The 25,127-nt window shown below is 38.7% G+C and overlaps 1 protein-coding gene across 4 annotated transcripts in view; it reads right to left on the bottom strand.

The window, feature by feature from the left end:
* LOC127411941 (acyl-coenzyme A oxidase-like protein) overlaps window positions 1–23,559 on the bottom strand; it is a 70,130-nt gene extending 46,571 nt beyond the window's left edge. For 3 of the 4 annotated variants that reach the window (XR_007892369.1, XR_007892370.1, XM_051647876.1), the window contains exons 1-10: window positions 23,398–23,559; window positions 23,100–23,196; window positions 17,754–17,840; window positions 17,498–17,584; window positions 17,073–17,171; window positions 16,387–16,501; window positions 13,312–13,398; window positions 12,744–12,816; window positions 9,964–10,096; window positions 6,111–6,145 (exon numbers count right to left, since the gene is read on the bottom strand). Coding sequence is in view for 2 of the 4 variants with exons in the window: in XM_051647876.1 (XP_051503836.1) it covers window positions 6,111–6,145; window positions 9,964–10,096; window positions 12,744–12,816; window positions 13,312–13,398; window positions 16,387–16,501; window positions 17,073–17,171; window positions 17,498–17,584; window positions 17,754–17,840; window positions 23,100–23,196; window positions 23,398–23,513 (929 nt within the window). In the remaining 2 variants the exon portion in view is untranslated. The remainder of the gene's footprint in view (window positions 1–6,110; window positions 6,146–9,963; window positions 10,097–12,743; window positions 12,817–13,311; window positions 13,399–16,386; window positions 16,502–17,072; window positions 17,172–17,497; window positions 17,585–17,753; window positions 17,841–23,099; window positions 23,197–23,397) is intronic. The other variant, XM_051647877.1, reaches the window with a different exon arrangement.
* Window positions 23,560–25,127: the final 1,568 nt, after the last annotated feature.

Raw genomic sequence — 25,127 nt, 5'->3', positions numbered from 1 at the left:
CTTGAAGTACCACAAACTGTATCTCTACATCTTACATGCTGCAGGTGGCTTCCCCACAGAACAGACAAGATGGGGGGAGTGTGTCGTGGGTGTGTACGTGTGTGAATGTGTGGGTATGTGTGGTTTTAAAGATGAGAAGCCCATACAGATATCCTATCATAATTTGCATCATCTATAGTCGGAGTGTCTCCTCTTGTAGGCAGATATATTGTCTGTTTCTGGTTGTTTAAAATCAGACAGAAGTATTCATTTATTTGAACTACCAGTGCAGTCTGATTCCCGAACAAATGACTCTTATGAAACGGTTCTTTTGAATCTACTGTGCAAAACATGCAACGTGACCAGTGTAACCCAATTCCTGAATGAATGACTCTTATGAGCAGGTTCTTTTGAATCTACAGGTCTATACATACAGTGTTACCATTGCAGTCTGATTCCTGAACAAATAATTCTTATGAGCTGGTGCTTTTGAATCTACGGTGGGAAACATATAACACGACCAGTGTATCCCGATTCCAGAGTAAATGACTCTTATGAGTCGGTTCTATTGAATCTACAGTGCAAAACACACAAAGGTACCAGTGTAACCCGATTCCTGAACAAATGACTCTTATGAGCCGATTCTATTGAAGCTAAAGTGCAAAACAGACAACGCGACCAGTGTAACCCGATTCCCGAACTAATGACTCTTATGAGTAGGTTTTTTGAATCTACAGAGCCAACATACAGCGTGACCAGTTTAGTCTGATTCCCGAACAAATGACTCTTATGAGCCGGTTCTATTGAAGCTAAAGTGCAAAACACAACGTGACCAGTGTAGCCCAGTTCCTGAATAAATGACTCTTATGAGCCGGTTCTTTTGAATATACAGTTCTACACATACAGCGTTACCATTGCAGTCTGATTCCCGAACAAATAATTCTTATGAGCCGGTGCTTTGGAATATACAGTGGGAAACATCCCTTTTTCAGGACACTGTAATTTAAAGATAATTTTGTAAAAATCCAAATAACTTTACAGATCTTTATTGCAAAGGGTTTAAACAATGTTTTTCATGCTTGTTCAATGAACCATAAACAATTAATGAACATGCTCCTATGGAACGCTCATAAAGACACTAACAGCTTACAGACGGTAGGCAATTAAGGTCACAGTTATAAAAACTTATGACACTAAAGAGACCTTTCTACTGACTCTGAAAAACACCAAAAGAAAGATGCCCAGGGTCCCTGCTCATCTGCGTGAACGTGCCTTAGGCATGCTGCATGGAGGCATGAGGACTGCAGATGTGGCCAGGGCAATAAATTGCAATGTCCGTACTGTGAGACGCCTAAGACAGTGCTACAGGGAGACAGGAAGGACAGCTGATCGTCCTCACAGTGGCAGACCACGTGTAACAACACCTGCACAGGATCGGTACATCCGAATATCACACCTGCGGGACAGGTACAGGATGGCAACAACAACAGCCCGAGTTACACCAGGAACGCACAATCCCTCCATCAGTGCTCAGACTGTCCGCAATAGGCTGAGAGAGGCTTGTAGGCCCTCAGTCCAGGTCCTTACATCACCGTCAACAATGTCGCTTATGGGCACAAACCCACTTTCGCTGGACCAGACAGGACTGTCAAAAAGTGCTCTTCCCTGACGAGTCGTGGTTTTGTCTCACCAGGGGTGATGGTCGGACTCGCGTTTATCATTGAAGGAATGAGCGTTACACCGAGGCCTGTACTCTGGAGCAGGATCGATTTGGAGTTGGAGGGTCCGTCATGGTCTGGGGCGGTGTGTCACAGCATCATCGGTCTGAGCTTGTTGTCAGTGCAAGCAATCTCAACGCTGTGCGTTACAGGGAAGACATCCTCCTCCCTCATGCGGTACCCTTCCTGCAGGCTCATCCTGACATTACCCTCCAGCATGACAATGCCACAAGCCATACTGCTCATTCTGTGCGTGATTTCCTGCAAGACAGGAATGTCAGTGTTCTGCCATGCCCAGCGAAGAGCCCGGATCTCAATCCCATTGAGCACGTCTGGGACCTGTTGGATCGGAAGGTGAGGGCTAGGGCCATTCTCACTAGAAATGTCCGGGAACTTGCAAGTGCCTTGGTGGAAGAGTGGGGTAACATCTCACAGCAAGAACTGGCAAATCTGGTGCAGTCCATGAGGAGAAGATGCACTGCAGTACTTAATGCAGCTGGTGGCCACACCAGATACCGACTGTTACTTTTGATTTTGATTTTCAGGGACACATTATTCCATTTCTGTTTGTCACATGTCTGTGAAACTAGTCTTAGTTGTTGAATCTTTTTATGTTCATACAAATATTTACACATGTTAAATTTGCTGAAAATAAAAGCAGTTGAAAGTGAGAGGACGTTTCTTTTTTTTGCTGTTTATAACGCGACCAGTGTAACAAGATTCCTGAACGAATGACTCTTATGAGTAGGTTCTTTTGAATCTGCAGCACGAAAGATACAGCACAACAACTTATGGCTTAACCACTGGTTAATGAATTTGGGGCGGGATTACTGGTTTGTCTGAATTTTGAAAGAGGAGAGGGTGGGGCTACAGAGTGCAACAGTGCCCATCGAATTATAAACAATGGAAAAATATAAAACTATTGATTTGAAGTTGTTGGTTATAAGTATAAAAACAATATATTTTAAGATTATTGCAAACTATTCAGATATATACAAATGTGTAAGTAGTTTGAGAGTGTAGTGAGACCGACTCGGTTGTCCCTGCAGAGTTAGTTTGCTGCAGTTTGATCACTGGGATTCTCTGATTGGTCGATCTTTCTCTTCAGGATTATGGGTAGTGTAGTTCTTCACCAGGAATTCTGCTATTAAAAAGTGTAGCTGAAATAGCTCAGGCCGATGGCTTCAGCAGAATCATATATCATCGATTAACAAACTCAGAGCTCACGGTAGGTCTGTCTTTAAGGGTTTAAAGGGTTTAATTTCTCTATGGAAATAATAATTGGGATTTTTACTACCAGAACCAGATTGTTGTGGTTTATAAGACCAGGAACGTGTATTAAGAAAAGCAACACATTTTTGCATCATGTTACTACTGACAATTTTAGGTAGCTTTTGGAGAATTGTACATTGACCAACAACTTGGGTATCAATCTCTGTAGAGCCATGTGTGAATTTACAAAAAATCTGACCAAGAGTAATCAGAGTAAAGTCAACTTTTCTCCAACATTGAAACATGCAAAAAAGTCTTCTATTTTATCTAAAACTCTTCCTTTCAATAATACTAAATTAAAAGGGTTTTGTGGTGTGTGTTGTAACAAGATAAACTCAAACCCAGAGGAGGTGTAGTCGGGGTGTAAGCTTATAATAACTGCACAAGTGAGTGTGGTTTCTCCAGCACACATCACACCTGTCGGGGCCTGAATGCTCATACATGTTTTGGTACCAAAGTCGTGGCTCTTTGTTTCTCCTCAGAAAAGTATGTGTGGGCGAACAGAGGTGTTTCGCAAATGGAAAACCTGCAACTATTGAAAGCAACCATTTCCTTTCTACCTTTATTTTCTGCACTCTTGGGATGCCATCTTCAGAAACAACCCTGCAACCACCCACGCATATGTATGGCACACATGCATGTACACACACACAGATAGAAAGCCACATGTGAGGAAGACAGAGAGCAGCAGAGGAGGAGCGGCCGCGAGTCTCCCTCTGAACGGGATGTTCTATGCGGTGAGGAGTCACTCTACACGTCATGACACTCTCAGTTTGTTTTCACTCATTTCTTTCTCTTGTTTGTTTATTCAGTCTCTCCCATGACCACATAAATAGCTTTTGCAGCTTATGTACACAGTTTTGAAGTCGATTTTTGCATTTGAAGAAGCACAGCTATAAAATACTGAAAAATGATTACAGAGAACGGTTTTGATGTGACGGCATATAACTTTTTAAATCTGTCATGAATGCACTCAAACACACGCATTTACTTGGCGACCTAAATCAGAACTTACCATAGATTTTTATCGTTTTTTTTACAAAGTAACATTTTTAAACCATTTATAAAATAAAATAATTTTGTCCCCAAACTATAACCAAGTAAACTATTGTTAACGATATTATACCTAATGACATTTTCAAACCCATATATCCTACCCTAACACAAATCTTTCAGCATTTGTTGATTTTCATGAAATAAGTACACTGATGAGCCAAAACATTATGACCACCTGCCTAATATGCTGTTGATCCTCCGTCTGCCACCAAAACAGTGCCGACCCGCCGAGGCATGGACTCTACAAGACCCCTGAAGGTGTCCTGTGGTATCTGGCACCAAGACATTAGCAGCAGATCCTTCAAGTCCTGTAAGTTGTGAGGTGGAACCACTGTGGATTGGACTTGTTGGTCCAGCACATCCCACAGATGCTCAATCGGATTGAGATCTGGGGAATTTGGAGTCCGAGTCAACACCTTGAACTCTTCATCATGTTCCTCAAACCATTCCCTAACAATGTGTGCAGTGTAGCAGGGTGCATTATCCTGCTGAAAGAGGCCACTGACATCAGGGAATACCATTGCCATGATGGGGTGTACCTGGGCTGCAATGATGTTTAGATAGGTGGCACATGTCAAACTGAAGTCCACATGAATAGCTGGACCCAGGGTTTCCCAGCAGAGCATTGCCCAGAGCATCACACTCCCTCCACCAGCTTGTCGTCTTCCCACAGTGCATCCTGGTGCCATCACTTCTCCAGGTAAACGGTGCACATGTACACGGCCGTCCACGTGATGTAAAAGAAAACGGGACTCATCGGACCAGACGACCTTCTTCCACTGCTCCAAGGTCCAGTTCTGATGCTCATGTGCCCATTGTAGGCACATTCGATGGTGAACAGGGGTCATCATGGGCACTCTGAACGGTCTGTGGCTATGCAGTCCCATACGCAGCAGGATGCGATGCACTGTGTGTTGTGACACAATCCTACCAAACCATCATTCAAATGTTCTGTGACTTGTGCCACAGTAGACCTTCTGTCGGTTCACCTTCTGCACTCGTGCATCGATGAGCCTTGGGCGCCCAACATCCTGTCGCCGGTTTGTGGTTTGTCCCTCCTTGGACCACTGTCGGTAGGTACTCACCACTGCTGACCGGGAGCACTCCACAAGTCTTGCCGTTTCAGAGATGCTCTGACCCAGTCGTCTGGCCATATCAATTTGGCTCTTGTCAAAGTTGCTCAGGTCTTTACTCCTGCCCATTTCTCCTGCATTCAAAACGTTGACTACGAGAACTGATTGTTCGCTTACCATCTAATCTACCCAGATCTTGACATGTGGCCTTGTTAGGAGATGATCAGCGTTATTCACTTCTCCTGTGAGTGGTCATAATGTTTTGGCACATCAGTGTATTTAGTTTGTAGATTTTGATGAAATCGTTAATTAGTGTGTTTCTTAAAGGAATATTCCAGGTTCAATACAAGTTAAGATCAGTCAGCAATTGTGGCATAATGTTGATTATCACAAAAGAAAATATTTAGACTTGTCCCTCCTTTCCTTAAAAAAAAAAAAAGCAAAAATCGCAGTTACAATGAGGCACTTACAATGGAAGTGAATGGGGCCAATCCGTAAATGTTTAAATATTCACTTTTTCAAAAGTATAGCCACAAGACTTAAACAATATGCGTGTTAACGTTATTTTAGTGTGATAAAATTACTTACTAACCTTTTCTGTGTAGAGTTTTATCCACTTTTACAACTTTGTTGCATGACAAGGTAACACCTTAACCCTAAAATGACCACAAAAACGATGATTTAAACAAATTTACAGCTCAAATAATACACAAGTTTTAACTGAAGAATTATCGTAAGTGCTTTTATAAAATTATAAGCTTCATATTTCTGCCTTTAAAACCTCCAAAAATTGGCCCCAAACCTTGATTTTTGCTTCTTTTCTTTTTCTTTTTTTTTTTTAAATGAGGGATGACAAAAAAAAATGTTTGTGGTAATCATCTTTATGCCACAAACGCCGTTAATTGAGCTTAACTTGTATTGAACCCAGAGTATTCCTTTATGGTTCATTGACTGGTCCTCAACGTACAGCATCCAAAGGTAAACCTGAGCAAAATATACGTTTTTTTCATACCTGTGACTGTAGCGCACTGCTATGATGAGTCCCAACTGTAAGAAGAGAAAACACACACACATTCACCACACTGGGCAATGGGAGTTAATACAAATATTTTAACTACACAAATTACATTAGCATGCTAAAATTCCATGGGGGCTCTCAAGTAGTAGATTAAATGCTAATGTCTCCAAAATTGTTGCACTAAAATATTTTGAAAAATAATTCAAATAGTCAAATAGTAGGCCTATCTACTGCTTCACAGGGCTAACCTATGTTAGGTATTATAGACCTCCTTGGACTGAAATATGAGTAATAAGTGCATGCCTCCCCCTTGTGGTCATGATGAAGCATTATGGCTGTTCAATTCAAGAAATTTTGGAATCTACCCCAATTCCGATTCCAATCGAAGATCTTGACATTTTATATTTACAGGTCTATTCTAAAAATTAAATATGGAATACAGCATGGGTCGGGTAATCCCTGGCACGCCAGCAACAGCAAGAGGAGTAGACTATTTTATTTATATAAATTCCACACCTGCAATCTACATCTTGATGTAATCCTTCCTCATGATCACGCAGTGTGTTTTCATGAGCTGAATGGAGGCTGAACAAAAAGTTAAAATGTGACGAGACTGCAGTGTACCCAACAGACACGTGCAGCGCATGCAAGCCATATACAGTGGTGTGAAAAAGTGTTTGCCCCCTTCCTGATTTCTTATTTTTTTGCATGTTTGTCACACTTAAATGTTTCAGATCATCAAACAAGTTTAAATATTAGTCAAAGATAACACAAGTAAACACAAAATGCAGCTTTTAAATGAAGGTTGTTATTATTAAGGGAAAACAAAATCCAAACCTACATGGCCCTGTATGAAAAAGTGTTTGCCCCACCTGTTAAAACATAACTTAACTGTGGTTTATCACACCTGAGTTCAATTTCTCTAGCCACACCCAGGCCTGATTACTGCCACACCTGTTCTCAATCAAGAAATCACTTAAATAGGACCTGCCTGACAAAGTGAAGTAGACCAAAAGATCTTCAAAAGCTAGACATCATGCCGAGATCCAAAGAAATTCAGGAACAAATGAGAAAGAAAGTAATTGAGATCTATCAGTCTGGAAAAGGTTATAAAGCCATTTCTAAAGCTTTGGGACTCCAGAGAACCACAGTGAGAGCCATTATCCACAAATGGTGAAAACATGGAACAGTGGTGAACCTTCCCAGGAGTGGCCGGCCGACCAAAATTACCCCAAGAGCGCAGCGACGACTCATCCAAGAGGTCACAAAAGACCCCACAACAACATCCAAAGAACTGCAGGCCTCACTTGCCTCAGTTAAGGTCAGTGTTCATGACTCCACCATAAGGAAGAGACTGGGCAAAAATGGCCTGCATGGCAGAGTTCCAAGACGAAAACCACTGCTGAGCAAGAAGAACATTAAGGCTCGTCTCATTTTTGCCAGAAAACGTCTTGATGATCCCCAAGACTTTTGGGAAAATACTCTGTGGACTGACGAGACAAAAGTTGAACTTTTTGGAAGGTGTGTGTCCCATTACATCTGCCGTAAAAGTAACACCGCATTTCAGAAAAAGAACATCATACCAACAGTAAAATATGGTGGTGGTAGTGTGATGGTCTGGGGCTGTTTTGCTGCTTCAGGACCTGGAAGACTTGCTGTGATAAATGGAACCATGAATTCTGCTGTCTACCAAAAAATCCTGAAGGAGAATGTCCGGCCATCTGTTCGTGACCTCAAGCTGAAGCGAACTTGGGTTCTGCAGCAGGACAATGATCCAAAACACACCAGCAAGTCCACCTCTGAATGGCTGAAGAAAAACAAAATGAAGACTTTGGAGTGGCCTAGTCAAAGTCCTGACCTGAATCCTAGTGAGATGCTGTGGCATGACCTTAAAAAGGCAGTTCATGCTCGAAAACCCTCCAATGTGTCTGAATTACAACAATTCTGCAAAGATGAGTGGGCCAAAATTCCTCCACAGCGCTGTAAAAGACTCATTGCAAGTTATCGCAAACGCTTGATTGCAGTTGTTGCTGCTAAGGGTGGCCCAACCAGTTATTGGGTTTAGGGGGCAATCACTTTTTCACACAGGGCCATGTAGGTTTGGATTTTGTTTTCCCTTAATAATAACAACCTTCATTTAAAAACTGCATTTTGTGTTTACTTGTGTTATCTTTGACTAATATTTAAACTTGTTTGATGATCTGAAACATTTAAGTGTGACAAACATGCAAAAAAATAAGAAATCAGGAAGGGGGCAAACACTTTTTCACACCACTGTACATCATGAGCCGGCAGCGCTTCACTTTCGGTTAATTGCGCAAGTAAACGTGCCCAAAACGAAAAATGCCACTCCATGTCAAAAAGGTTGCCGACCCCTGGTATACAGTATGCACGTCCCAAGATTAGCTGAGCAGATAATGTTAAAAGCACAATTTCGCCTACAGTGGAATTGTTTGTTACCGATGAAATTATTTAGAGGTTAAGGTTATCCACTATCTTTTGTAAACAGAATAAAGGCTAAATGTCGATTTCCTGTCCCAAAATTGGCATTTTACTCGTTTGTTTAAACCAAAGTAAAACGCTGTCAGACTATGGATGTCGGTCTGGAAAGCAGCTGTCTTGTGTGCTGAAGGGCTTGTGCGATTGCTTCATACAGATGAACAAATGGAACGGATTTACCGATGACTGAGGGACTAAAAGAGTCACATTGATCAGTCGAGAAATTATGGTCCTTTAGCTGTAATTTGAATTAGTCCTGTTAAAGGGATAGTTAATCCAAAAATGAAAATTCTCTCATCATTTACTCACCCTCATGCCATCCCAGATGTGTATGACATCTATTCAGCTCTGTTCGTCCATACAATGCAAGTGAATGGGGTCCAAAACTTTGAAGCTCAAAAAGCACATAAAGCCAGCATGAAAGTAATCCATACAACTCCCGTGGCTTAAATAATGTGTACTGAAATGATATGATCGCTTTGGGTGGGAAACAGATCAATATTTATGTCATTATAATTGTTCACTTTCGGTCGCTCTCCAATGTGTGTGCGTTAATGAGAGGACCGAGTTCACGCGGCCTGTCGTGTGACGCAAGCGTGTTGGCATGTTTAAATTAAAGCAAAACCAAAGAAGCTTTTGTACAGCGTTACGTTGTAAATAAACCGATCTGCACTTCCTGTTGCATCACGGACGCGTCAGTTCTCCCGTGTACATGCCAACTCGCTTATGTCACGCAAGAGACTGCGTGAACTCAGTCCTCTCTTGGACACGTATCGAAGAGCGACAGAAAATGAAAAATTAAAGTGAAAATGGACCTAAATATTGATCTGTTTCTCACCCACAACTATCGTGTTGCTTCTGAAGACATGGATTAAACCACTGGAGTCTTATAGATTACTTTTATGCTGCCTTTATGTGCTTTTTAGAGCTTCAAAGTTCTGATCACCATTCACTTGCATTGTATGGACCTACAGAGCTGAAATATTCTTCTAAAAATCTTCGTTTGTGTTCTGCTGAACAAAGTAAGTCATACACATCTGGGATGGCATGAGGGCGAGTAAATGATGAGAGAATTTCAATTTTTCGGTAAACTATTGCTTTAAGCCTTCTGGAATATGTATTAGTTTAGTGATGGAGGAAATAAACACAGTCTGAACACGTCACGGCCCTGAGCAAAGTCGACTCCAAGCTTTTTGGGATCAACTTCCACTTTTGTTTAATCCTGTCTGATACTTTCCATTTGTGTTTACAGATTCACAACACAGATTACTGAGACAACTCTGGATTTATTAAGTCCAGGTGTGTCGAATGTTAGTAGAGCCGGGTGAGTGTGTAAGGGTTTACTGACCTTCATAGCAGCCAAGCCCTGTACGGCGAGACCAAGGCGGGTGGGTGTCAGGGCAGCGAGCATAGCATTGAAACGACTGCTTCTACTAATGATAGGAGAGGAGTACACACCATCCGCTGATACAGATCCAAACCTGCCACACACACAAAGAATAACTGGCTGCGGACAGTTTGATGGTTGTCAGTTTGAGATGCTTTTTGCTACACATGTGAAGTTCTAGAACTGTTAGAATCGCTTACAGCGCCTTTAAGTAAGGGATAATGTCCAGTCAGCCGGTTGTTATAGCAAAATAAACCCAAACCCCAACAGGAAGCGGAGTAGCTCATTATACAGCTACTAACCAAATAAACAAATAAATGGACATAAAATATTGATTTGCATTGAAATTATGTTCTTATGTGAGAAGAAAGAACATCGCTAAACAGCTGATTTGCACCTCCGGCTTGCGTCGGAGCTCTGGTGGCGTTCATTTTGCACAAGTGACCATCTGGCTGCTCATTATCCAGCTTATTACAAGACTATTCGCCAAATATAAAAATAAATTGACATGAAACATTGGTTTGAGTTTACTTGCAGAGATCGCAGAGTGATACGAAAAGTAGGAAAGATGACTCGCAATACCCGGATAACCGGTCTGATATGTCTGAATCCCCAGATGTGCGGTTGTTACTCATAAATATAAGATTGTGCCATTGACCAATCAGAATCGAGTATTCCAGAGACCCGTGTAATAATGAGATACATGCACCCTCCCACTGTACTTCAATTTAGAAATGTTATACATTAAATACATTGTACACATCCTGTACATTTGACAGATTGTGTCCTGATAACTTTAGATCATTGATTCTTGAGATAAGAGACAAAACATGTTTTAAATCTGGAGTTTTTAATTTTTAATACTAAACTACTAATTTGAAATGGATATATTTGTAGACAAAGGTCTCAGCTAGCAATACATGTAAGGGAACAGGTTTTTATAAAAACACTTTGTCAAATTGACATTTATTCACTTCATAACTTACATCTTACTGTAATTTCTGTCAACTCCGTCAGACACACTAAAAGCATGTAATTTTTATTTGATCCATCAGACGAGAGTGTAAAGTCTTTAAAGGTGCACTATGTAATTTTTTCCTCATTAAAAATGTTTAACTCGTAAAGACATGAATTGTAATTTTGCAATATATGTAGGAAACCATGAGCAGTCACATTAAAATGAAGACTCCAGTCATATCAGTAACATTATAAAAGCTGTTTTATTCTACATGGAGAGGGTCCACACATGGGGGCTGCCATGTTAGAATCACATGACCAGCCGAATACTCAGAATACTTCAGTAACCGTCCTGTTATTTGACACTTTCACTCATTGATTAAAGTAATCATGACTGACTGTGGACCCTACATTTTTACAATGACATCTGAAACTGAAAACTATTGATTTTAAATTATGCTGCATCCAAGCCACTAGGTGTCACTGTAAGTCCAAGATGACACAAAGTTACTGAGTGCAACTTTATCTAATAAGTGTTCAGGAAAGCAGTCAACTGATAAAATACATTCTAAAAAAAATACAACAACAAAAATCTGTTTTAACACTATTCTGAAAATTATGACGTATTTGACAAAATGTAATATTTTTCCAAAATATCATTTAAAGTTTACTTTATGTATTGTTTGATATCTTACAGATCACTACCTTTCATTTAATATTTATATTTATAAATTTCTTGCATTTTCAAACACTTTGTTTGGCAGTTTAACATTGTGCCCTCTTACATATGCTTCCAATTATAGGGCATGCATTAAAAAAATTCTAATGTAATTATTTCAAAATATAAGTAATAAATGCCCCATGTATACACATTTCTTTTAGTTTGAGCTTTTTCAGTATTTTTATTATTATGAATTTCTTGATTTTTAATAGAGGATTTTTGTATGTTTGACATGTTTTGTTCCTTATCTCAAGAATCAGTGAATGTCATTTACCATGCTGAGTGCTTCATAACTGTGTTTTAGTACATAGTGCAGGAGTTCCCAACTTTGAACCTTATTTGTTGAACACCTGTGATTAATTACTTCAAGTACCCCATAACAAAGTAATGTTGACCTGTCAATAAATATAATATTTTAATAACACATTTGAATATGAGATTGAAGTAAATGTTATTTTTTTTTGATTGTTTACATGTATTTTAACATTTTGCTGCAAACATTTATTTTACTTTAACAGTTGGAAAATGACATTATACATTATTCTTATAATTTTTAAATGATATTACATTCTTTAATCTAATTTGGCATTGGCATTTCAAAGTCATGTTTTTTCCTGCAGAGTTTCTTTGCTGTTTAGACTTTGACTACTTATCGCTTCAGATTGCAGATTTTATTATCAACTGTTTTTACTGCAATCATTGTACAGTATTTATCAATTTTATTCAACTTACATTATTTGCACACAACATACAACACATGTACTCTACATAAAAACAAACAGTATATTTCATGATATTTTGTATATCTCCTTTTTTCTTCACCTGTACCTCAGTGTTTATATTTGTCTGATCCTTATTTTATACCCAGAAAAGTCTTATTTAATTTTATTGTACTAGTAAAAATATGTAAATTAAGCATAGACCACAAGCACTGTCTGTGTGCATAACTGTATAAAATTAAAAATGAGTTTGTTTTTTTATTTTTGTTTGTTTAGTTGTTTTGTGTAATAATTAAACAGTTTTCATAGTGCCTCATCTTTAGCATTCTGACATTTTAACTTACTTTCTCAGCAGATTTTCCCGTGGTATCCGTACGTTATCAAATATCAAAATGCCATTGTCGACCCCGTGCAGACCTGCGTAAAATCACATATCAAGAAGAACAGTGAGATTTGGGAAATCATTAACTTTGTTCAGATGGGCTGTGTTGTAGCTCAGCGAGTAAAGACGCTGACTACCACACCTGGAGTCGCGAGTTTGAATCCAGGGCATGCTGAGTGATTCCAGCTAAGTCTCCTAAGCAACCAAATTGGCCCGGTTGTTAGGGAGGGTAGAGTCACATGGGGTAACCTCCTCATGGTCGCTATAATGTGGATCTTGCTCTCAGTGGGGCGCGTGGTGAGTTGTGTGTGGATGCCGTGGAGAATAGCGTGAAGCCTCCACACGCGCTAGGTCTCCGCGGTAACATGCTCAACAAGCCACGTGATAAGATGCACAGACTGACGGTCTCAGACCCGGATTGAGGTGAGTCACTATGTATTGGGAATTGGGCATTCCAAATTGGGGAGAAAAAGGGAGAAATACCCCCCCCCCCCAAAAAAATAAAAAAATAATTTGTGATGTTTAACTACCTTCCTTGTGCTTCATGTCAGTCGCTGTCACTCCCGGCCACATGACTCCATTCTGATCACGGATTGGTACAATAAAACAGTGGGGACCTGGGATAGGTGGAAATTCAGAAATATGTTAATGATGACACAAATAAAAAGAACAGAATTAATAAATATGAGTTCAAAAGTTCTTCTTCCAACCTACAGGCAGAAATTAAAATCAACCAAGCCAGTAGTAAGGACTGTAAAGTGATGGACCAATGAAGCAGAGCGGGAACTACAAGCCTGCTTCGATTGCACGGATTGGAGTGTTTTTGAGGCTGCAGCCACAGACCTGGATAAGCTCACAGATACTGTTACATCATATATCAGTTTCTGTGAGGATATGTGCATTCCTACTAGGACTTATTTAAAGTTCAACAACGACAAACCGTGGTTTACAGCAGAGCTCAGGGGATAAAGTCTTGTACAATCAGGCCAGGAACACACTGAACAAGGAAATCAGAGTGGCTAAAAGAAGATACTCTGAGAAGCTGAAAAACAAGTTTTCAGCTAACGACCTTGCATCAGTGTGGAGTGGCATGAAACAACTCACAAATTACAGGACTCCTGCCCCCAACCCTGTGGTGGACCAACAACTGGCTGACGACCTGAATGTGTTCTACTGCAGATTTGAAAGGCCCAATCTCACACACCACACCCACTCTGACCTTCACTTCACACAAACACCAACACCTCCTGCAACCCCCCTCCTCCCCCCTCCTGCTACTCAACCTGCACTTAAAATCTGTGAAGATGATGTGAGCCTCGTCTTTCGGAAACAAAAGACGAGGAAAGCTTCAGGCCCAGATGGCGTCTCACCAGCGTGTCTTCAATCCTGTGCTAACCAGTTGGCCCCCTTCTTCACACAGATCTTCAATAGAGCACTGGAGCAGTGTGAAGTCCCATGCTGCTTCAAACACTCAATCATCATTCCTGTCCCAAAGAAACCAAAAATCACAGGACTTAATGACTACAGACCTGTCGCCCTGACGTCTGTGGTCATGAAGTCATTTGAGAGACTGGTGTTGGCCCACCTGCAGAACATCACTGGACTCTTTCTAGATCCCCTTCAATTTGCTTATCGAGCAAACAGGTCTGTGGATGATGCAGTCAACATGGGATTGCATCATATCCTGCAACATATGGACAGACCAGGGACAGTTCGGCTTTCAACACCATCATCCCAGCTATACTCCAGAATAAATTACACCAACTCTCTGTTCCCACCTCTATCTGTCAGTGGATTACCAGCTTTCTGACGGACAGGCAGCAGCTTGTGAGACAGGGGAAACTCACTTCTAGCACTTGTACAATCAGCACTGGTGCCCCCCAGGGATGTGTGCTCTCCCCACTACTCCTCTCCCTCTACACCAATGACTGCATCACCAAGGACCCCTCTGTCAAGCTCCTGAAGTTTGCAGACGACACCACTGTCATCGGCCTCATCCGAGATGACGATGAGTCTGCATACAGAAGGGAGGTTGAACAGCTGGCTATCTGGTGCAGTCAAAACAACCTTGAGCTGAACACGCTCAAAACGGTGGAGATGATTGTGGACTTTAGGAGGAACACCCCAACACTGACCACCCCCCCCCCACCATTCTAAACAGCACTGTGGCAGCAGTGGAGTCATTCAGGTTCCTGAGCACTACCATCTCACAGGACCTGAAGTGGGAGACACACATTGACTCCATTGTGAAAAAGGCCCAGCAGAGGTTGTACTTCCTTCGCCAGCTGAGGAAGTTCAACCTGCCACAGGCGCTGCTGATACAGTTCTACTCAGCGGTCATTGAGTCTGTCCTCTGCACTTCAATAACTGTCTGGTTTGGTTCAGCTACGAAATCAGACATCAGAAGACTACAAAGGAAAATTCAGACTGCTGAGAGGATTATTGGTTGGCCCCTGCCCCCCTTCAAGAACTGTATACTTCCAGAGTGAGGAAAAAGGCTGGAAAAATCACTCTGGACCCCACTCACCCTGCCCACTACCTTTCTGAACTGTTGCCTTCTGGCCGACGCTTCAGAGCTCTGAGCACCAGAACCGTCAGGCACAGGAACAGTTTTTTGCCCCAGGCTATCATCTCATGAACAGTTAAATTGCCCCATTGAGCCATAACTATGTGCAATACACAGTTTAGTCTTTTTTTTATATTTATCCAAAACATCCAACCTCTTCTGCCATTTCTTTCCTCTGAAAAAAAACAAAAAAACATTTGCACTGTACATAACAGATAACAGATTTGTATTAGATTGCACTACCTATGTGTATGTGTGTATGTATGTATTTGTGTGTCTGTGTGTTTATGTACGTATGTGTATAACTATTTTTTATTATCTATGTCTTGCTGCTGTTTTTGTATTGTTGTACACTGGAAGCTCCTGTCACCAAGACAAATTCCTTGTATGTATAAGCATAATTGGCAATAAAGCTGATTCTGAAAAGGCTCGATGTGAAATTGATTACTATCACAGATGTTAAAACATCTTGTGTTGAGAAAGTCTACTGGCAGATTTCTGAAATTTTTACTCTTGCATGCCTACTTAAAAATCTAATTTTAAAGTGAATGACACATTTGTTAAATAACATTTCCATAACAAATGATCACACCAGAATCAACCTTTGCACACTTATAATAACATTGCACACTTATTGCATGCAATTATATAAGAAAGATGCAAAGAAAATATGAGTGGTGCTTGCGCTTAATATAATAATAATACAAACATTACTCAACGCTTGTAAGCTGAAAGCATGCATAATATACAGTATGTCTCAGGCACAACTAACTAAATGTTTATGCTTTCCAAACATACATGTATTTAGATAATGGCAAACTGATGAATACCACAGTTGCCATCATTTACAACATACACATTTTACACAAAAATCAGTGTGTATGCATCTGTAAAAAACAGCCTGTTGAACATAAACAGGCTGTTTGAAACATGAATTCAAAAACCAAAAAATTAAGCTAAATTTGGCTAAAACTAAGGTTGTGGTGGTAATATAGGGCATTGGTAAATGCAGTATGAACAGGTATAGCATCAGTCTTACCATGATATTCTCCATTTATAATGAGTTGAGCAAATACAGCAGCATAGTTTCCTTTCATTGCATTTCCGATGTACATTTTCTGAGCATCTTCAGAAGGTGTGTGGATAATAAACTCCTTCAAAGGAATGAAACATTTAAATGCAAGTATTATAAGAGTTACTGCGAGCAGTCAATTTGAGACTAGCACTAGATTTGAGATCAGTTTAATCGATCCTTAAGTCAAAGGAATAGTTAGCCCAAAAATGAAAATTCAGTCATCATTTACTCCATACAACAAAAGCAGATGGTGAGTGTTTCGTATGACTTGTGTGGTGCATTTCAAGTCTTCTGAAGCCATACAATAGCATTCTATGAGGAACAGACTGATCTTCATTCATTCACTGAAAATCTTCCTTCTGATGCCTTATGGGGAAGTAGTTGCACAAATGTTTGTTTATACAGTATAGTGCACAGTAGTCGAATGGTACTTTGAGCTTTTTTGAAGCTCCTGGTCACTATACAGTATGCTTTCACTGTATTAAAAAGAGCAGCGAGAATATTTTTCAAAACATCTCCACATATGAAAGGTGAGTAAATGATGACAGAATGCTCATTTATTGAAGTTTTGTATAGGAATCGCATTTTAGAGAACTGATCCCAGATCAGCTTGTATTGGTGCTGATAGGGTAGACTCTATGGTAAATTACCTGTGTGGATTGATGATATCGGGCCTCGGTAAGAATGCCCCGTACGTTGCTACCGTGGCCTCTCTCAGTCATTGCAAACATGCCTGTAAACTGCAACTCCTGCAATTAAACAGAGTCATACAGAAGATAAATCAAGGCATTTACAAATGTTATATTATGTTTAGCTGGCCGATACGACTTTGAGTCATCATCTCACTTTATATTTGATAAAAGTACATTTGGTAAAACTTTTTAAAGTGGATAAAGTTACTTAGTGCACCTTTAAATCAATATTTGTAGCCATTCTTGCAAATCAGCAAACAATAAACGTGCACACAAAATCACAAACTTGAGCCAAAAATGAGTAGGACTTTGTTATGCAAACATTATTGTGCACAAAGATGTCCAGTTTGCATGTTTGATGTGTGTACATGTACTAGACTTACAGAAACAGGCTGATACAATTTCACCTTCTGCTCTGGGCTCCCTAGATTAGTGACAGCACCGCCGTACAGTCCACACACAACACCGAGCTGAGGGTTACAGGAAGTACTATTCAAATGAACAACCATCATTTGGAATAAATGCAAATGTGTAGTCTCATGCGTGCAACATGCAAATGAACTAAGCAACGGTACAATATTCAGTTATAATCTAAATGAAAACCAGGAAAGATGTTAAGATATAGCACAAAATAAAAACCTTGACTCCTGTGGCCATGTCCGCTGAGCAGATGAGTTCAGTGATTCCCAGACTCTTGGCTATGAACCCTTTTTGCTTTTCTTTTAGCTGAACAAAACAAAAGGCAAAAGAGACTTTTAAATGCATATTACATTCAAAAGAAGCAAAAACTACCATGGCATTACCATGTTTTTTGCAATCTGAACCATAGTACTACATGGTATTACACTAACAAAAGTTTCAAAACATACAGACATATTGTTAGTACCATGGTAATACCATGTATTTGGACATAGTACCATGGTAATACCATGTTTTTTAGACCTGATACAATGGTAATAGCATGTTTTTCTACAGGTACCATGGCAATACCTTGTTTTTTGGACTTAGTAACATGGCAATACCATGTTTTTTTGGACATAGTAACATGGTAATACCATGTTTTTGGACATAGTACCATAATACCATGTTTTTATACAGGTACAATGGCAATACCTTGTTTTTGGACATAGTACCATGGCAATACCATGTTTTTATACAGGTACCATGGTAATCCCAGGTTTTGGACATAGTACCATGGCAATACCATGTTTTTATACAGGTCCCATGGTAATACCATGTTTTCAGACATAGTACCATGGTAATGCCATGTTTTTAAACAGGTACCATGGTAATACCATGTTTTCAGACATAGTACCATGGTAATGCCACGTTTTTATACAGGTACCATGGTAATGCCATGTTTTAAACAGGTACCATGGTAATACCATGTTTTCAGACATAGTACCATGGTAATGCCATGTTTTTATACAGGTACCATGGTAATACCATGTTTTTATACAGGTACTATGGTAATACCATGTTTTCAGACATAGTATCATGGTAATGCCATGTTTTTATACAGGTACCATGGTAATACCATGTTTTCAGACATAGTACCATGGTAATAGCATGTTTTATACAGGTACCATGGCAATACAATGTTTTTTTGGACATGATACATTGGTAATACCATGTTTTGGACATAGTACCATAATACTATGTTTTTATACAGATACAATGGCAATACCTTGTTTTTGGACATAGTACCTTGGCAATACCATGTTTTTATACAGGTACCATGGTAATCCCAGGTTTTTGGACATGGTACCATGGTAATGCCATGTTTTTATACAGGTACCATGGTAATACCATGTTTTTTGGACATGATACAATGGTAAAACCATGTTTTTGGACATAGTACCATGGTAATGCCAATGTTTTTAAACAGATACCATGGTAATACCATGTTTTTGGACATAGTACCATAATACCATGTTTTTATACAGGTACCATTGTAATACCCTGTTTTTTGGACATGATACAATGGTAACACCATGTATTTTTGACATAGTACCATGGTAATACCATATTTTTGGACATGATACAATGGTGATACCATGTTTTTTGACATAGTACCTTGGCAATACCATGTTTTTGGACATGATACAATGGTAATACCATGTTTTTGGACATAGTACCATAATACTATGTTTTTATACAGGTACAATGGCAATACCTTGTTTTTGGACATAGTACCATGGCAATACCATGTTTTCATACAAGTACCATGGTAATACCATGTTTTTAGGACATGATACAATGGTAACACCATGTTTTTTGACATAGTACCATGGCAATACCATGTTTTTGGACATGATACAATGGTAATGCCATGTTTTTGACATAGTACCATAATACCATGTTTTTATACAGGTACAATGGAAATACCTTGTTTTTGGACATAGTACCACGGCAATACCATGTTTTCATACAAGTACCATGGTAATACCATGTTTTTAGGACATGATACAATGGTAACACCATGTTTTTTGACATAGTACCATGGCAATACCATGTTTTTGGACATGATACAATGGTAATACCATGTTTTTGGACATAGTACCATAATACTATGTTTTTATACAGGTACAATGGCAATACCTTGTTTTTGGACATAGTACCACGGCAATACCATGTTTTCATACAAGTACCATGGTAATACCATGTTTTTAGGACATGATACAATGGTAACACCATGTTTTTTGACATAGTACCATGGCAATACCATGTTTTTGGACATGATACAATGGTAATGCCATGTTTTTGACATAGTACCATAATACCATGTTTTTATACAGGTACAATGGAAATACCTTGTTTTTGGACATAGTACCATGGCAATACCATGTTTTTATACAGGTACCATGGTAATACCATGTTTTTAGGACATGATACAATGGTAACACCATGTTTTTGACATAGTACCATAATACCATGTTTTTATACAGGTACAATGGCAATACCTTGTTTTTGGACATAGTACCAAGGTAATACCATGATTTTTATACAGGTACCATGGCAATACCATGTTTTGGGACCATTACCATTGTAATATCAAGTAATTCTTTGAAGTACTGTATCTTAGAGTGCCATGGAAATACCAATGTATTTGATATGGTAATCATTCAGTGCCATAGTCAGGGGCGCAGCTACACATTTGTTGAGGAGTATGCAACATAAATTAGTCAATAATTGATTCAGGTGTTTTTTTAATAATTCCTGAGGTAATTTACTCATTTGACAGTGAGACAACAACAGGCGAAGGTAGGAAAGCGCTGCAACATTAGTTATGGTTAGTAAGAGGAGCCCATATAGGTTGGACATGGTGGAGGGTCAGTTGACAATTTTTTTTAACAAGCATTTCTCTCTGAATGTAAAGTGATTGAACGCCCATTCCCAAACATATGCCGACTTTTTTGCATAACCGTGACAGAAAAGATATTCGGAAATGAACTGATAATTGTTAGCTGGCCATCTGTTCCTCTCGGCAACGTTAAATGTTAGTTAACTTCAAGCTTTTCATCAAGATTTTCAGTGGTAAAATCCCCCTCTGAACATTTTTGTAACTTTCAGAAAAACGTCGGTAGACAGAGGGTGAGCAGTAGCTATGAAAGTACCTCTTGATAAAATAAAAAATAATACAAATAAAAAAATACATATTTGAACCTCTTTAAAATGCTAAGAACATTTTAAGTTAAATAAAATACATCCTTACATTATTGTTTAAAACTGTGCTTTTGGCCCGGCTCCTGCCAGCTATGCTTGGGTGGGCTGGTAGGTTTCATAGGTGGGCATTTGAGAATGGTGCTCACACAACTTATTTTCATATCTGTAATTGACGTAACATGGCATAATTTTTAAGATCATAAGGCCCATTACACCTATATTTTACAATTATTCCCCATATTAAAAATATAGCCTATTGAAATAAATAAACGGATTACCATTGTACATAATCATAATTGAAGTGGGTCCTGACAACCTTATTATTGGTATACTACCTTCCTTTTTAATAAATAAAATACAGCACTAGACTTCCAGCCTTAAAGCAAATTACAAGGACAAATCAGAGTACACACGTATGCAAGGATGGAGTGGAGAGAAATATATTATATGGGGAGATCAATAACATATAAGATTAAGAACCTAAAATTTGAACAAAGATGGGAACTGCTTAAAAAAGTAATTATATATTAAATGATGATGATTATCTCTCTTTGATATTTCTGATTAATTGGTTAAATAGAAATGTAATTAGCAATTATACTCCCCTACAAAGGCAAAACGCAAAATTGAGCTATGGCTGAAATCAGGTCTTTTAGACTATGATCTGTCCTGTGACAGATGAGTTTGGCTCATATGCTAAAATTCAGAGAAAACTTGATACATCAAAATAATTCGATGGATGGACGGGGCAGATGGATGGATAAATGGAAAGTAATGCCATGTCAGCACCATATGTTATTTTCATGGCAAAAACAGAGTAAATCTATCACAGTGCTGTAAAAAGATGTAAATAAAAGAGATGTAAGACACAAGGTGAAGACAGCATCTCTCAGTGACATCGAACGTACAACAGGAGAAACTTGAGAGAGAGAATTGCAGGCAGCTGTACTGTGTGGTTTTGGTTGTGTGTTTAAGTTGTTTATTAAATTAAGTTGTCAAGCCGGTTCTCGCCTCCTCCTTTCCACTGAACCCCCTTACAATCTCGTATTACCGTTCTCGCTCTCGTGACGTCTCTGACTCTCCAGTTTGCAGCAGCCACTCCTTGAGTGTGTTGTTGCTTTCGGCCAATGACGAAAACTGAAAAATACTACAAATTTCTGGGGCTATTTTGTGATTGGTTGGGGCGGTACAGCCCACCCTCAATGTTTGCAACACATATCCCGCCCCCAAATTGCTTTTAACCAATGCACAAATCGTTACAAATCTAATATTTTATTAAATGCTGTGTTTGCCAAACATTTGATTGGGTGGGTAAGACTCACGTTTGGGTGGGCTCAGCCCACCCCTGCCCCTGCCCCTGCCCCTGCCTACATCCGGCCGCACTTGTAAAGTATTATAGGAGATTTAACCCTTGTGCATCAATTTAAAAAAGTTACTCAGAGGTCCTTAGAGGACAAAAACGTCCGCATAGAAAACTGACATAAAAGTATTATATATTAATATTATTTTCCTCTTTCACTGATATTTTTTAACCAACATCAGTCCTGATCATAACTTCAAAATATTCATTCATTTCAGGATTTTAACACTTTAAATGCCAGTTTGTTTACATAATGCCACTGTTTTTACAGACACACACACACAAATTACTAAATACACACATACAAAACACACTCTGACATCCATATCAACACACCCACACAATTTTAGCTGCAACATTTATTCAATTAGCCTGCAGTGCTCTCTAATACAGCAAACAGATAATAGGTGAAAAGCTTGTATTTGCTCCATAGGCTAAACATGAGAAAAATGACACCATTTGGTGGAAAATATTAAAAATTTACATTTTGAAGCCAGGGCTCCGGAATGAAAGAATAATAGAATAGACTTCACGATTTTATGCTTTAACAGCACTGAGATAAAATATTGCAGTTTTAATGGTTTCAATGGGGACATGAAGGTCCGGTGTGTAACTACACAGTGTATTATAGATGTATTATAGGAACTGAGGTTGAAATATGAAAATCCCCCCCAAAAATACACACCTTCGGCAAAATTTATGCCGCATTAACACAGCCAAAATGATTGAAAAAACAAAAATGAAAGACAAAAATGTCCCGAAGGTCGCACAAGAGTTCAAATGTATATGATTTTGCCACCCTTTGTATGGTGCCCCTATGCGTTGCATATGTTGCATACCCCATTTCTGCACCCCTGGCCATATTATATATCAAAGTACCATCATATTACCACCTGAAATCATGGTTCAGCCAGTACTTGTATAAGGGCAGTCATGCAGAGTGGACTCTCCTTTTCTACCTGATTTTTGAGGTGTTCCCTCATCAGTGGCAGTTTGATGATATAATACAGTCTGTCTGCAGTCAGGTCTCTATTTTGATCCAGAGTCAGTTCATAACTGCATGAGGGGGAAAACGAACTCTTGTAGATTCAAGTGAAACGCACATGAATTTAAATCTATGACAAATCTCATTAAACAGTGCAATGCCTCCATCAGGGGTCTAGTTAGTAGTAGAGATGGTTACATATTTAATTTAGTTGAATCAAGTTAGCTGTTATCCTGTCATTTGTTTTAAGGAAACATTATTTGCTTTCCTACCTGCTGGACTGAAACAGTTCACACTTTGAAATCTCTTCCCGCAAGGCTTCTTTAATCTCCCAGAATTCTCCATCCAGATATCTGGCCAGGCTGCTCGTGGACTGTGTTCGATCCATGGATGAAAATAACACGACACAACATGAGTTTACTGAGCGTGTAACATTCGACTTCCGCGTTTGGATGATGTCACCGTGTTGCGTGGCAACTTGACACTTTTTGTATTTATTGCGTTCATCAACAAGAGAAATAAGTAAAATAAATAAACAACAGGCAAAATATGTTTATATATTACAGTAAGAGGTTGTATGTAGATAATACAGTAAAGGTAAACAATATACTTCTGGGAAATTAAAAAAAATGAATTTATAATACACCAATTATTTTTGGAAAAGCTTCATTTTGCACACGCAAAATTAAATATGTATATATATATATATATATATATATATATATATATATATATATATATATATATATATATATATAATAAACAAGTTGACAATTTGCTCAGAAGTATAGTAGTTTTTTTTTATTTGAGACTTTTTACATTTTTTATTATAAGCATAAAATAGATGCTCAAAGTACATAAAAAAATTAAAGACATTGTAAATTATATTCACATGTGCTCATAAAGTAAATTTAAAAACACATGAAGTAGGCCTACATTTTATTTTAGATTTTATATAGAGTATATATATATATATATATATATATATATATATATATATATATATATATATATATATTATAATTATAAAGAAGATGCTCATGAAATACATTAAAATGATAAAATTGTAAATTATAAAGTGAAAATATATTGAACTGTAAAGCTTAAATTTATCTCCAATGTAGGCTTGTGGTGTTGGTGGCTTACTAAATGGACAATTTGCACATAAATTACATAAAAAAATATATATAAAGTCAGTTTTTATTAGATTGTATATACATGCTCAAAGTACATTTTAAAATGATAAAATTGTACATTTTTCATGTAGATGAAGTCTTGTTGAAATCAAGCAAATATAATAAACAGGGCCATAGCTAGTGGGGTGAAAGGTGGTAATGATTCTAGGGGCCCACAGGTCCAGGGGGGCCCCACAACAAATTCTGTTCAGGGGCCCATACTACCTTGCCATGACCCTGATAATAAATATAGACTTTTGGTAAAGCTGCATTGTGTGGAACATTAAAATGTAAAATAAAGTAAGACATCTGTGAAAATTCTTTCAGATAACTTTGCCAAAGAGCAACGGAGTTACTGTGAATTTAGCACTGCCATGTGAAACACCACCTTTAACATCAAAACAGCAATAAATTACAGGGAAGCATGTGAGAGGTTGCCAACTTTTTGTCAAATGCTGAATTCTTATCTTTTGTGTGTGTGTGTGTGTGTGTGCCCGTGTGTGTGTGTGTGTGTGTGTGTGTGTGTGTGTGCGCGTGTGTGTGTGTGTGTGTGTGTGTGTGTGTGTGTGTGTGTGTGTGTGTGTGTGTGTGTCTGGTTATAAAGTGGTGGAATGCTTAACTATAGAGATAACACTCTAACGGGTTTGTGTTTAAAAGAAAAAGGATTATATAATTATTATGACTATACAACTATATAATATGACAACCATATGATTACTATAAAACTATAATATTAGTTCATACTACGAAACAATAATGATACCTTTTTATGAGAGACATGGCTTGAAGAGTTTTTCAGTTTTTCTTATCAAGTATCAAGGTTACAT

The sequence above is a fragment of the Myxocyprinus asiaticus genome, chromosome 21 (genome assembly GCF_019703515.2).
Source record: "Myxocyprinus asiaticus isolate MX2 ecotype Aquarium Trade chromosome 21, UBuf_Myxa_2, whole genome shotgun sequence".
Taxonomy (NCBI): domain Eukaryota; kingdom Metazoa; phylum Chordata; class Actinopteri; order Cypriniformes; family Catostomidae; genus Myxocyprinus; species Myxocyprinus asiaticus.
Note: the sequence above shows the minus strand (reverse complement) of the source record. Positions and strands in the feature narration are given on the sequence as shown.